A 13,247-nucleotide genomic window follows, 5' to 3' on the forward strand; every position below is an offset into this window, starting at 1 on the left:
TTAATTCGGCAAGCACAGTGAAGTTGCGCTAGCGTTGGCTTATTTGTATACGGCGGAAAGTTACATTTCAATGGACGTATATGTTGCAGCAAATACATTACATTACACAAATCCAGGGAACCGTAATAAAATAAAATAAAGTTGTTATAATGCCCTACACATGAGCCCTGTGTATAGTTTATGTGCCATATGTTAGGAAATGTAGGGGGGAAGCCGGGTACCTTAAAAAAATTGACTATCACCCTGAAAAACGGAAAAGTCGCCAGAGTTTTTTGCGACGTAGGAAAATTGTTACGTTTTTTTGAGGAACTCCTATCTACTCTACTGCACTTCATCTGGTCTGAGGTGGCGAAGGCAAGTCTGGCGCAAGAGGTAACGTTCTTTAAAATCCGCATCTTAGTGAATTTGCGTAGTTACGTCCATTTGGCAGAGCCATCATTTGCTTGGCGTTAGAGTGCGAAGTAGCGCTAGAGTCTTTCTCCTTTACTAGCGAAGTTATGCCAGTGCCCATTAGTAAATCAGCCAAAGTCCCGAAATGACGCCAGCATTAGTCACTTCGCCATTTAGTAAATTTGCCCCTTTGACTTGTAGTGGTTCTGATATTAAGGTGTTGATTTAACCAATCTTTGTTATAGTTCAACCCCTCCAAATGAAAACCCAGCATCCATACACACACCCCTCCCTACTTTTAATTAAATTCTATATACCCATACCTATACTAACTATAGAGTTTAGTATCACAATAGCCTTTGATTTTATGTCTGTCCAAAAAATCATCCAAGTCCCTCTTATAGTCATTAACTGAATCAGCATCACAACATCACCCGGCAGTGCATTCCACAACCTCACTGTCCTCACTGTGAAGAACCCCCTACGTTGCTTCAAATGAAAGTTCTTTTCATTTGAAAGTTATAGCAATCTTGATTCCTCAGCTTAATATTTAATATTCAGCTTAATATTTAATAGACCCTGCCACAAGTATCTTGAATCCCTGCCATAAATCCAAGCATGCATTCTGGTGGTACAGGTTTGGGAACTGTTATCCAGAATGCTCGGGACCTGGGGTTTTCCGGATAATGGATCTTTCCGCAATTTGGATCTTCCTACCTTAAGTCTGCTAGAAAATCATGTAAACATTAAATAAACCCAATAAGCTGGTTTTGCTTCCAATAAGGATTAATTATATCTTAGTTGGGATCAAGTACAAGCTACTGTTTTATTATAACAGAGAAAAAGGGAACCATTTTTAAAAAATTTGGATTATTTAATTATAATAGAGTCTATGGGAGACAGCCTTTCCATAATTTGGAGCTTTCTGGATAACGGATCCCATACCTGTATACAGATAGGTGTGAGGACATTGCTTAAGGTGGCCATACACTATAAGACCTCGTCAAACGAGGGGATCTTAACCCGATATGCCCACTAACGGCTGGGCGATATCGGGTGAATCCGAATGTTCAGCCCTGGAACATTTTTAAAAATTTGGATTATTTTATTATAATGGAGTCTATTGGAGAGCCTTTCCGTAATTCTGAGTTTTTCTGGATAACGGATCTCATACCTGTACTACAATATGGTTATCAGTATCGCTGAATACTAAAATTGGGGGTACAGCTAGGTATGGATAACCTCTAATTACTAATCCATGTAATAGAATAGCCGCCCTATATTCTCCACTTCGGCTCAATTTAAGGAACGGCACGTCAGACATTTGGACACACTGTATGTGATTCAGCAAGATGTGGTACATCAGATTTTCCCAAGTGGCTTCCTCATACTGACCTGTATAAAACTGAGAGCAGGGGACAGGGGAAGATAATCAGGAACGAGAACTGTAAGGGAATACAATCATTACAAACCATTGTAGAAGGTAAGATTGCATATTACTCCTTAATATCTATTATTATTGCTTAATAATTATCAGGTGTATGTTCAGAGTTATTGATATCCATGGCATAGGTTATTATTCCTAAAACAGTGATCCCCAACCAGTGGCTCGTGAGAAACATGTTGCTCCCCAACTCCTTGGATGTTGCTCTCAGTGGCCTCAAAGCAGCGGCTTATTTTTGAACTTCTGGTTTGAGGGGGTCAGTTACATAAAAACCACAAGTACTGCCAAACAGAGCCTCCTGTAGGCTTCCAGTCCACATTAGGGACTTCTAATAGTCCATTGCAGCCCATAATTAACACCCCCAGGAACTTTTTTCATGCTTATGTTGCTCTTCAACTTTTTTTTTTATTTACATTTGATCATGGCTCACGGGTAAAAAAAGGTTGGGGATCCCTGTCCTAAAATATTCTATAAACATTTTTAGTTGTTTTTTTCCCCCTGTTTCCTTTTAATTAAAGCTCTCCAGTTCAGAAAATGTGATTGTTTGCTTGTTTTAAATGTGGGTTGAGATTAGTCAGTGCCCTATATATATCTAACATAAGCTATGAGATGCCTTAAAGAGATACCTAAAATAAAGACTGTTGATATATATATTTATATATATATCTATATCTATATATATAGTATTGCGTATAAAGGTGGCAGCTTATCTGCCCATGTGTGGGGGCTCCCGACAGGTCCTCCCAATCGATATCAGGGCACATTTGATTTTTTTCATCATCTAGTTGATGCGGTCCTGCCACCCGTCGGCGCCCATTCGCCCAGGGCCAAACATTCGGATTCACCCGATATCGCCCAGCCATTCGTGGGCTTATCATGGTTAAGATCCACTCATTTGGTGAGGTCTTATAGTGTACGGCCACCTTAAGCAATGTCCTCACACCTATCTGTATACAGGTATGGGATCCGTTATCCAGAAAGCTCCAAATGATAGAGTCCCATAGGCTCTTTTATACAAAATAATCCTAATTTTTAAAATTATTTTCTTTTTCTGTGTAATAATAAAACAGTATCTTGTACTTGATCCCAACTAAGATATAATTAATCCTTATTGGAAGCAAAACCAGCCTATTGGGTTTATTTAATGTTTATATGATTTTCTGGTAGGGCTTAAGGTATGAAGATCCAAATTATGGAAAGATCTCTTTTCCTGGAAAACCCCAGGTTCTGGATAACAGTTCCCATACCTGTACTAGAGAAACATAAACAAAAGGTTGACACTGCTTTAAGGGAAGCTATACCCCATGAACAATACAGAACTCTATAACAATATTTCACATAAAACAGTCCATATTTCAAATGCTGTTTCATATAAACAAATAAAGTCTTGTTTTTCCAGCAGTATGTGCCATTGGATAATCCCATCTTGACACACTGCCATTTTAAGTACTAAAGTCTGTCCCTCTGGCTCTTATGAGGCACTGTGCTCTCACACACACACACAAACCAATAGCATATAGTATATATACATGTTAGGTTACATTAGCCAATGATTGGACATTCATTGGCTGCACTTCTTACTCTCACACTTCTTCATGTTAAGGAGCCTTCATTATTTCCTACTAGGTGATCATTGAGTGACACAGAACATCACAAGGCATGTCAAGGGTAAAGATGTAAAAGGACAAAATTTACCAAGGCATATTGAATTTTTTTTTAAATCTGACAAGTCATTTATTCGGATATGGGTTGGGTACGTTTTTGGTTAGACCGTATCGTTTTTTCCCCTTTGTCTTAATTGCATTTCTCCTTTAATTATTTCTTTCTCCTCTCAGCATCATGAGGTGGTTCAGCCTCTTGTCTTTTGTCCTCTCCTTGGTGAAAATTGGTTTGTGCCAAGACAACAGTCTTGATTCTAAGTGGGAACTATGGAAAAAAACATATCACAAGCAGTACAATGGACAGGTAATAATATTAATCAAGTCTACTGTTCATTCTCTGCAGAACCTGATGTATTACTCTACACTGTATTTGTTTGGAATGTGAAGCTTGTTATGTACAGTAGCAGTATATTCCTACTACACAAATATGGTGGAGGCAAGCTCTGTAGCCTAAAGATCAGAAACACCCATTGGGGATGGATAGATAGATAGATAATAGATAGATAGATAGATAGATAGATAGATAGATAGATAGATAGATAATAGATAGATGATAGATAGATAGATAGATAGATAGATAGATAGATAGATAGATAGATACAGTCAATGATAGATAGATAGATAATAGATAGATGATAGATAGATAGATAGATAGATACAGTCAATGATAGATAGATAGATAGATGATAGATAGATAATAGAAAGAAAGATAGAAAGAAAGATAGATGATAGATATATATTTAGAGAGATAGATAGATAATAGAAAGAAAGATAGATAGAAACAGATAGATAGATAGATAGATAGATAGATAGATAGATAGATAGATAGATGATAGATAGATAGATAGATAATAGAAAGAAAGAAAGATAGATGATAGATATATATTTAGAGAGATAGATAGATAGATAATAGAAAGAAAGATAGATAGAAACAGATAGATAGATAGATAGATAGATATTTAGAGAGATACTGTAGATAGATAATAGATAGATTCTAGTTAGATGAATAGATAGAGATCGATAGATGAATAGATAGATGATAGAAAGAAAGATAGAGATAGATAGATAGAAAGATAGCTGAATAGCTAGATAGCTGAATAGCTAGATAGATGAATAGATAGATAGATGAATAGATAGATAGATAGATAGATAGATAGATGAATAGATAGATAGATGAATAGATAGATAGATAGATTATAGATAGATGATAGATAGATAGAGACAGATAGATTATAGATAGATAATAGATAGATAGATAGATAGATAGATTGAGAGATAGATGAATAGACAGATAGATAATAGAAAAATAGATAGATAGAGACAGATAGATTATAGATATGGATGGATAGACAGATAGATGATAGACAGGTAGTAGATAAATAGAGAAAAAGTGATTGATAGACAGAAGATAGATGATAGATAATATATATATATATATATATATATATATATATATATATATATATATATATATATATATATATATATATATATGCGCTAATTCACCAATGTCCTGGTAGGTGGTTATATTACATAAGTGCAGTTCCTTACATCACCCAACCAACAATTAGCTTTGAACAATCTGCTACAAGGCAGAAAAGAAAGCAGACAGACTGCTGGTTTAAGCTGGCCATAGACGCAAAGAACCGATCGTGTACGAATCCTGGATTCGTTCAATTTTCGGACCGTGTGTGGAGAGTCCCAAAATTTTTCGTCCCACAGAGATGGGTCGTTTGGCCAGGCAAAAAGATTTCTGTCGGCTGCCGTTAATTTCTCTGCATGAATCGCCGATCGGACGGTTTTCGGTAGGTGACTGTCACCAGCTGTGTCGGACAAAACTATCGTACGATTGCTGTCAGGGGCAGAACTGTTCCTTTACTACTTTATTTGATCGGAATGGTTAGTGGCAGGTCGGGAGATGGGGAAGTCCAATGGTTCGAATTGCGTCTATGGCCAGAAACAGTGTTGATAAATCAGACCCAAGTGACACAATGGTGCAAACTATAAGATATGGGATACTTATTACTCTTGCAGGTTTGAGTATTTTTATTATTTTTTATTATTATGCCTTGTTCCAGCTGGATGAAACCAGGAGAAGACATATCTGGGAGAAAAATCTGAATCTGATATCCCACCATAACAAGGAGTTCTCTCAGGGAATGCACACCTATGATCTGGCCATGAACCATTTGGGAGATATGGTAAGTCATCATCTGCTATAGGTTTTATGGGCCTTAATCAGATGTGGATTATGTAGGGAAGAAGCACACCAACTTATTCTGACTTGAAATGACTAAATGGAATTTGCAATGATTCAGAATTCAAATGAAACTGGGGTCATTCCCGTATTTTTCATGGAATTTCTGGATAATAGACTGTATATATCTATTTGCATTGCACTCTTTCTAAACGTATAATAAGTTGGACAAGAAGGCTCATTGCTTGGCTCCTGCTGTATTCACAGAGCACATTTTTAGGTAGCATCTTATCTAAATCTAACCAAGACCCTGTAAAACTAGAAGACATAAGTAATGCTATTAATTTGATATATACATAAATAAAACCATTTCTATAACCTGAGGCAACCGTATAACTCTTTATAGAGGACAATAAATAAAGTTTGATCATCTCAGTCAACATGTTAATCATTGGCTTTGGATTTGGTCACCATATTGAGCATTTAATTGACATTCTTATGCTGTTTATACACAGGCAAACCAAAATAAATGTCTGTTCTAATGAATACTGGTAACTTTGATAGCTTTCACTGTTGCCCACACATTTTTATTTACAGACAAGCGAAGAAGTTGTGCAGAAGATGATGGGGTTGAAGGTCCCACCTAATCATCGGCCCAATAACACTTACATTCCAGATCGGACTGCCCGGGTTCCTGAATATATTGACTACAGGAAAAGAGGTTATGTCACTCCAGTACAAAATCAGGTAAATAATATGTTGTTATGCAGGGAACATAATTCAGGTGGGGGGCACATATGTATTTCTTTGGTTATAAAGAATTGGGATTCATTAACAGACTTTTATGCAGTAGTTCCCAAACTATGGAGCTGTCCATCTTGGGTTCCCCAGAGCCTTGGGTTGAAAGTACATCATTTCTTTATCACTCTTGGAAGTCTTGTCTGAAGGTCACTTAATGTGGGTTTGGGGGCTGAAAGCTTATTTATTATTTAGTAGTCTCATAGATTTTCATAAGACTTTAGGGGTCATTTTTGATGACCCTGGACAGAAGTGCTAGAGTACTAAAAGGCACCAGAGTATGTCCCTTATGGACAAGCACTTCTGCCCAGGGCCTGGCAGCACTCTGAGCCTCTCTCCTAATGCTGGAATTTGTCCTGTAAAATGGAACACAGAAACCTGCAGCAGTTCAAGTAGCCAGAAAGCCAATATACAAAAAAAAAAACAATGGTGGATTGGTCAAATATTGGACCTTAGAGGGGAGCATGAATGCAAAAGCCCAGAAATCATTAATCTAATGTGCCCAGGAGAACTCTTGATATAGTTCAGTTAACAATAATTATCCAGAGCCCATTTTCCCAAAAAGGGTGCAGTGCTGGTGAAAGGGGGGGAAGATTTGACTGGTTGAGGCACCACCCAGGAACCTACCAGCAGTTATTCCACCACTGCTAATACTAGAGTGATTTATTTACCCTGCATCAAAAGCCTATCATGTCTTTTTCCACTTTTATTCTTGAGCAACATTCAAAGGTAAAAAAAAAGTTGGAGAGCAACATAAGCATGAGAAAAGTCCTCGATGGTGCCAAATAATGGCTGTGGTTGGCTATTTGGTAGCCCCTATATGGATGGACAGCCTATAGGAGGATCTGTTTGGCAATACATCAGGTTTGTATGCAGCAAAAGTTGACTCCAAGCCTGGAATTCAAAAATAAGCACCTGCTCGGAGGCCACTGAGAGCAACATCCATGGGGTTGGTGAGCAACATGTTGCTTTTGAGCCGCTGGTTTGGGGATCACTGATCTAAATGATGGTTGCAATGAATGAATGGGTTTTGCATTTTGTAGCTCTCATTTTTTGTAGAAAGTGACTTTAATGCTTCAGTAAATATATTTTACTCATGCAGTGAATTATTGCAGGGAGTCTGTGGCTCATGCTGGGCGTTCAGTTCTGTGGGCGCATTGGAAGGACAGCTGAAGAAGAAGACAGGAAACTTGGTCTCCCTAAGTCCACAGAATCTGGTGGACTGCGACACAGATAATTATGGCTGTCAAGGAGGATACATGACCAATGCATTTGGTTACGTGAGGGACAATGGAGGAATAGATTCTGATGCAGAATACCCCTATATTGGACAGGTGAGCTCTTGTGCACTGCTACAGCTACAGGAAAGAGTAGGCGATTTATCATTTGCAAAGCCAAAAGAGGGAATGATAGAAGGAAAGGAGTAAGATTTGTGCCCAGGGAATGGTCCACAAGTGGTTGTAACTTACACCTGGTGGCCCATGGACTCCCAGCTATTAATAAGGCTTAGATGGACCATATATTTGAAGGCACAACTGTTGTACCCTACACCTTTCTCTGGGTGTGCTAACAAGTCTCCACAATTATAAAGGTGCAGATTACACCAAGAACACGCATAAGTGTAAATTGCACAGGGCGTGGCATTAAAAAGGTCACAATTGTTACCTGTAAGAGTGTCAGCATTTTCACTTGCCCCTTCAGACATGCAAATAGTAATATCTATTGACAGGATGAAGGCTGCCATTACAACCCCACGGAGAAAGCTGCCACTTGCAAAGGCTACAAAGAGATCCCTATAGGTAGTGAAAAGGCACTGAAACGAGCAGTTGCCCATGTTGGGCCTGTGTCAGTCAGCATTGATGCCAGCCTACCGTCTTTCCAGTTCTATAATAAAGGTGAGTTTACTTTACTACTTATTCCAAAATATAACCAAGCACTGCCAACGTAGCAAAAATGTCCACTCCCTTAAACAGACAGAAAGAAATGGCTAATGGCTTATTACTATTAATGACAATAATAACCCCAGGGCTGTTGTCTTAATCACTACTGAAAACCACTCCATATCCACCTCAGTAAGGCCTAAAGGTGGCCATACACTGAGAGATCCGCTTGTTTGGCGATGTCGGCACACGAGCGTATCTCTCCCCAATATGCCCACCTTGAGGTGGGCAATATCAGGCTGATCCAATCGTGGGCCCTATCCTAACAAATAGTAATGGGCGGATCGCATCAACGCGGATCGCATCAACGAATAGATGCTGCCGTGATCCGACGGGATTTTTAGTCCCATCCGATCGAGATCTGGCCGACTTTCGGGCAAATCTCGATCGGTGAAGCCCGTTGGGGGGCCCCATACACGGGACAATAAACTGCCGACACAGTCTGTCGGCAGCTTTTATTGGCCCGTGTATGGCCACCTTAACTCTAGATACCCTTTCTGTTCTGTACACTCAATTCCCCATCTTGTCTACTAATCAGCTGGCTTCTGCTCATGGTTTTAAGAGTCAGAACCAGCAGTGCAGAAAATTTCAGCCAGACAGATAGTGCTTCCAATAGCAATTACATTTATTAATAACTTTCATTGAAAATGTAGAATACTGGAAATATGCACACATTTTGAGTGGGGTCATCACCTTTAAATGATTGATTAATTAGCATGAATTAATCTGCAATGGTTTGGATTTATGTGTATGGTAATTAATGATTAATCTGAATCTGTTCCCACAGGCGTGTATTATGATGAGAGTTGCAACCCGGAAGCTGTGAATCATGCAGTGCTAGTGGTTGGGTATGGAAACGAGAAGGGGATCAAACACTGGATCATTAAGAACAGGTAAGGAAGGACATTATCATTTCTTCAGATTTTCACTGATCTGACCAAGTAACTAAGAGATTGTCCATTACAGTGAGAGGAACGTATATGTATAACCTTATCGTGAGGCACAAGCCCTGGAGGGATAGATTTGCCTCACATTTTATTAGGGATGCACTGAATCCAATATTTTGGATCCAGCTGGACCCCCAAATCCTTTGCGAAAGATTTGGCCGAATACCGAACCAAATTTGAATTTGCATATACAAATTTGCGGTAGGAAGGGTTAAAAAAAGTCACGTGATTTCCCTCCCTGCCCCAAATTTGCATATGCAGAGGCATTCGGCCAAATCCTGCTAAAAAAAGTTGAATTCTGAATGGAATCTTCGAATCTTCAAACACAAATATCTTAGGCAGGGCCTCCGTGGGGTTCTGTATACTCCTGGGCCTCCCACCAGCACTCAGTCTGCTTTTACACCCTCGGACACTAACCTCAGAAAAAAGAAAATCAAGGATTAATCTGCAACCTTGTACCCTGAAAGTTGTGGTGATCGGGGGCTTCTAGAAACATTGAGGTCCAGTCATTTCAGCAACTACAAAATGTCATTGGACAATGCAGTGTCAGACTTTGTCTCATTGGGCTCACCAGAGAACCGGACACACAGTCTACAGGTCCGGACTGAGATTTAAAATAGGCCCTAGCATTTCAAGTACCCAAACAGCTGCCCACAGGCCCAATAAATTGTGACTGTCTATGACATCTTATAGCAGTCCCATGGCATTTGCAAGAATCTACAGATTTCCAGTCCAAGTTATAGATAATGCCAAATAGTATATATTTTTATAAGGAACTATGGGGCAGATTTACTAAAGGGTGAAGTGACTAGTGACAATTCAACAGCGTTGCCACCCACAGGGACATCGCCAATTCACTACCAGGCACAGGCTACAGAAACCCCTTTCATGACAGTGAAGCTCTTACTCAAACCCTCAGATTATCAAAAGTCCGATTCCTTTTTATTTTCTACTAAGGCTTAGTCCACACCAGGCGATTCGGGGAAATTTAGTGCCTGGCGACTAATCGCCTCTTTGAGACGACTAATCTCCCCAAACCGCTTCCTCTTCTCCTGCGCGGCTGTAATGATAGTCGCTTGCGTTAGGACACACGCGGTGCTTCGTTTTCCGAAGCAGCTCGAAGTTTTCTCGTGAGGCAACTTCGGAAAAAGATTCTTTTAGGCTGATTTGGTCTCTTTATTTTGAAATATGTAACTCCAATACTGGTGATCAAATAATGCGGTTTCTTCAATTGTAAGAAGATCTATCCGGCATTCCAGATGATGAATGGGCTTTTTCTTTCTCTTATTTTGTATTATTACATTTACATCCACTGGCTTAGTTCATTTTTTTTTAGATCTTGTTAGTTTTCTTGATTGGTATACATTTTTGATAATAACATGCCATTGTGTGGAAAGTAACATATTTTCTTCATCTGCATAATATTTACTGTCATATTGATTTTTGTGAAAATATTTAAAAAGAAACAGGCACAGGCACCAATTCGCTAGCGAAAGAGACCATTGCTAGCGTTCGTTCACACTCTATCGACAGGCGACTTTTCGCTCTGGTGAAAGGTTGTTACTACGCAAATTCAGTAAAGTGCGTATTTTACTGAACGTTACCTCTTTCGCCAGATTTGACTTCGCCGCCTTAGACCAGACAAAGTGCTAAAAAGCAGCGAGATCTTCCTCAATCTTCTGTCACTTAAATCATATCTTGTAATGTATCATGTGACATTTCATAACATATGGAACATAAACTATACAGTGGGCTCATGTGTAGGGCATTATATTAACTCTCTTGTAATAAAAAGTGGTAACTTCAAGCATTTGCACCAACATTTATAATAAAGACGTCCATACAACTTTAAATTACCTGCCATATGCAGGGCAGCCATCAGGGGGGGACAGGTGGGAGAGTTGTAGGGGGCTCTGAGGGTAAGGGGGGCCCCAGACACGCCTAACTTACTTGATTAGCTGGCCCCCCCATCTTTCTAAATTGCTGACTGCGGCCACCAATTTTCGTATAATTTGGGAGGGGGCCCTGGCCACCAATTTTTTTTTCTCATGTGGGGTCCTAGCCATCAATATTTTTTAATGGGGGGGCACTGGCCACAAATGTTTTTTTTATGGGGGGCCCTGACCACCAATATCTTTTTATCTTTTATTAACATGTGGGAACACCAATATTATTTTTACTATGTGGTGGGGAGGGCGGACCTGTAGGTGGGGCTTGCGGTGGGCGCAGCCCAGGGGGCCCAGGAAATTTTGTCGTACGGGGCCCTGCGATTTCTGATGGCGGTCCTGGCCGTATGCAAATTGACCTAAGCGCAAGATCACTAGCGAATTTTCGATAGGCACAAACAGATGCTATTGCATCTTCCCTATGAAATGCTCGCACTGCTGAAGTAATGCTAGCAAAAAGTCGCCAGCATTCGGCGCCCAGGGCGCAACTCCTCATATTAGTGAATTAGCGTAGTGGTAGCGAATTTGCACCTGGCGAAGTGGTGCAATGTGGGCAAAGTGGTCGCTGCCGACAATTTACCCTTTAGTGTATCTGCCCCTAAGATGGAAAAATGGAAGTCTGAAGGGAATTATTCTATCCTGTGGTTTATTAAAGCATGGGCCCACCAGGAATGTCCAACGTCTAATAAATGCTACTGTCTAATAAATGCTAATGTAACAATTTATTAGACCTGTACACACATTTATTTCTAAATATATTTGCTCTTTTTTTGAAGCTGGGGAGATTGGTGGGGAAAGAAGGGTTATGTTCTCCTAGCAAGAGATAAGAAGAATGCGTGCGGAATCACAACTCTCGCCAGCTTTCCAGTGATGTGAGGAATTGCCCACTAATCCAGATCAATGGACAAAGAAAAAGCTGATTTCATTGAGTTATCTCATTATACCAGCTGTTATGCAACTGGAATTTCCCCTAACAATTATCACTAGGTTGGTGCTCATAAGGTTTAATGGTGGCTTCTGATATTGTCCTTTATCATAACACAAAATTGTAATAATTTCCTAGTGCTACAGATATTGTGTTCTGACTGGTACCTATCTAAGCCGTATGGCCTGCCCCTTAGAGAAAGTTAATTGTGCATAAATCCAGAATAATAGTTTTTTAATAGATTGGCCAAGAATTATGCTCACAGAGTTGGGCAAATATGGTACTTACACCATGCTTCCCAATTGCCTAGCTACCCAGACCCAGATCTTAAGTAGAAGGATCATGCACTCCAAAAGTAATACATAAACCAGTTAGTTTGGCTCTTACAGGGGCAATATACACTGTAATACACAACACGAGATAAATAAATGGATTGTATGCTTAAAATGTATTCTGCCGATTCTTTTAATGAAAAAAATCCACTTTTTTTTATATATAAAGAACAATCGTTAGTTAGATCACTTATGCAGTAGCAAAAACGTATGCGACCTACTGTACATAAAATAAAATCAGTTAGAGCAGTGCTCCCCAAGCTGTTGGGTTGGTCTCACTAGAGCAGGGGTCCCCAACCTTATGAACCCGTGAGCAACATTCATAAGTAAAAGGAGTTCGGGAGCAACACTAGCATAAAAAATGTTCTTCTGGTGCCAAATAAGTGCTGTGATTGGCCACTTGGTAGCCCCTATGTGAATTGCCAACCTACATTGAGGGTCTGTTTGGCAGTGCACCTGGTTTTTATACAACCAAAACTTGCCTCCAAGCCTGGAATTCAAAAATAAGCTCCTGCTTTGAAGCCACTGGGAGCAACATCCAAGGGGTTGGAGAGCAACATGTTACTCATGAGCCACTGGCTGGGGATCACTGACCTAGAGGGACTGTAGGCCTGCTAGTTCTCTTAGAAACACTTGGAAGCCCAGCATGAGGGCTTATTAGGGTAAG

The 13,247-nt window shown here is 39.8% G+C and overlaps 1 protein-coding gene across 1 annotated transcript; it reads left to right on the plus strand.

Moving 5' to 3' along the window:
* Positions 1–1,829: 1,829 nt before the first annotated feature.
* On the plus strand, positions 1,830–12,695 carry LOC108700337 (cathepsin K). The gene is made up of 8 exons (XM_018233441.2): positions 1,830–1,873; positions 3,670–3,799; positions 5,574–5,696; positions 6,290–6,439; positions 7,606–7,824; positions 8,220–8,385; positions 9,218–9,323; positions 12,100–12,695. The coding sequence occupies exons 2-8, from the start codon at positions 3,674–3,676 to the stop codon at positions 12,197–12,199; spliced, it is 990 nt and encodes a 329-aa protein (XP_018088930.1). The 5' UTR covers positions 1,830–1,873; positions 3,670–3,673; the 3' UTR covers positions 12,200–12,695.
* The last annotated feature ends 552 nt before the right edge of the window (positions 12,696–13,247 follow it).

The sequence above is a fragment of the Xenopus laevis genome, chromosome 8S (genome assembly GCF_017654675.1).
Source record: "Xenopus laevis strain J_2021 chromosome 8S, Xenopus_laevis_v10.1, whole genome shotgun sequence".
Taxonomy (NCBI): domain Eukaryota; kingdom Metazoa; phylum Chordata; class Amphibia; order Anura; family Pipidae; genus Xenopus; species Xenopus laevis.

Bases quoted from the DNA above. Each gene is read 5' to 3' on its own strand.
- LOC108700337 (XM_018233441.2), top strand. From the start codon at position 3,674: ATGAGGTGGTTCAGCCTCTTGTCTTTTGTCCTCTCCTTGGTGAAAATT. The intron at 7,825-8,219 runs GTGAGCTCTTGT...ATCTATTGACAG, and splicing joins AATACCCCTATATTGGACAG to GATGAAGGCTGCCATTACAA. The intron at 9,324-12,099 runs GTAAGGAAGGAC...CTTTTTTTGAAG, and splicing joins CACTGGATCATTAAGAACAG to CTGGGGAGATTGGTGGGGAA.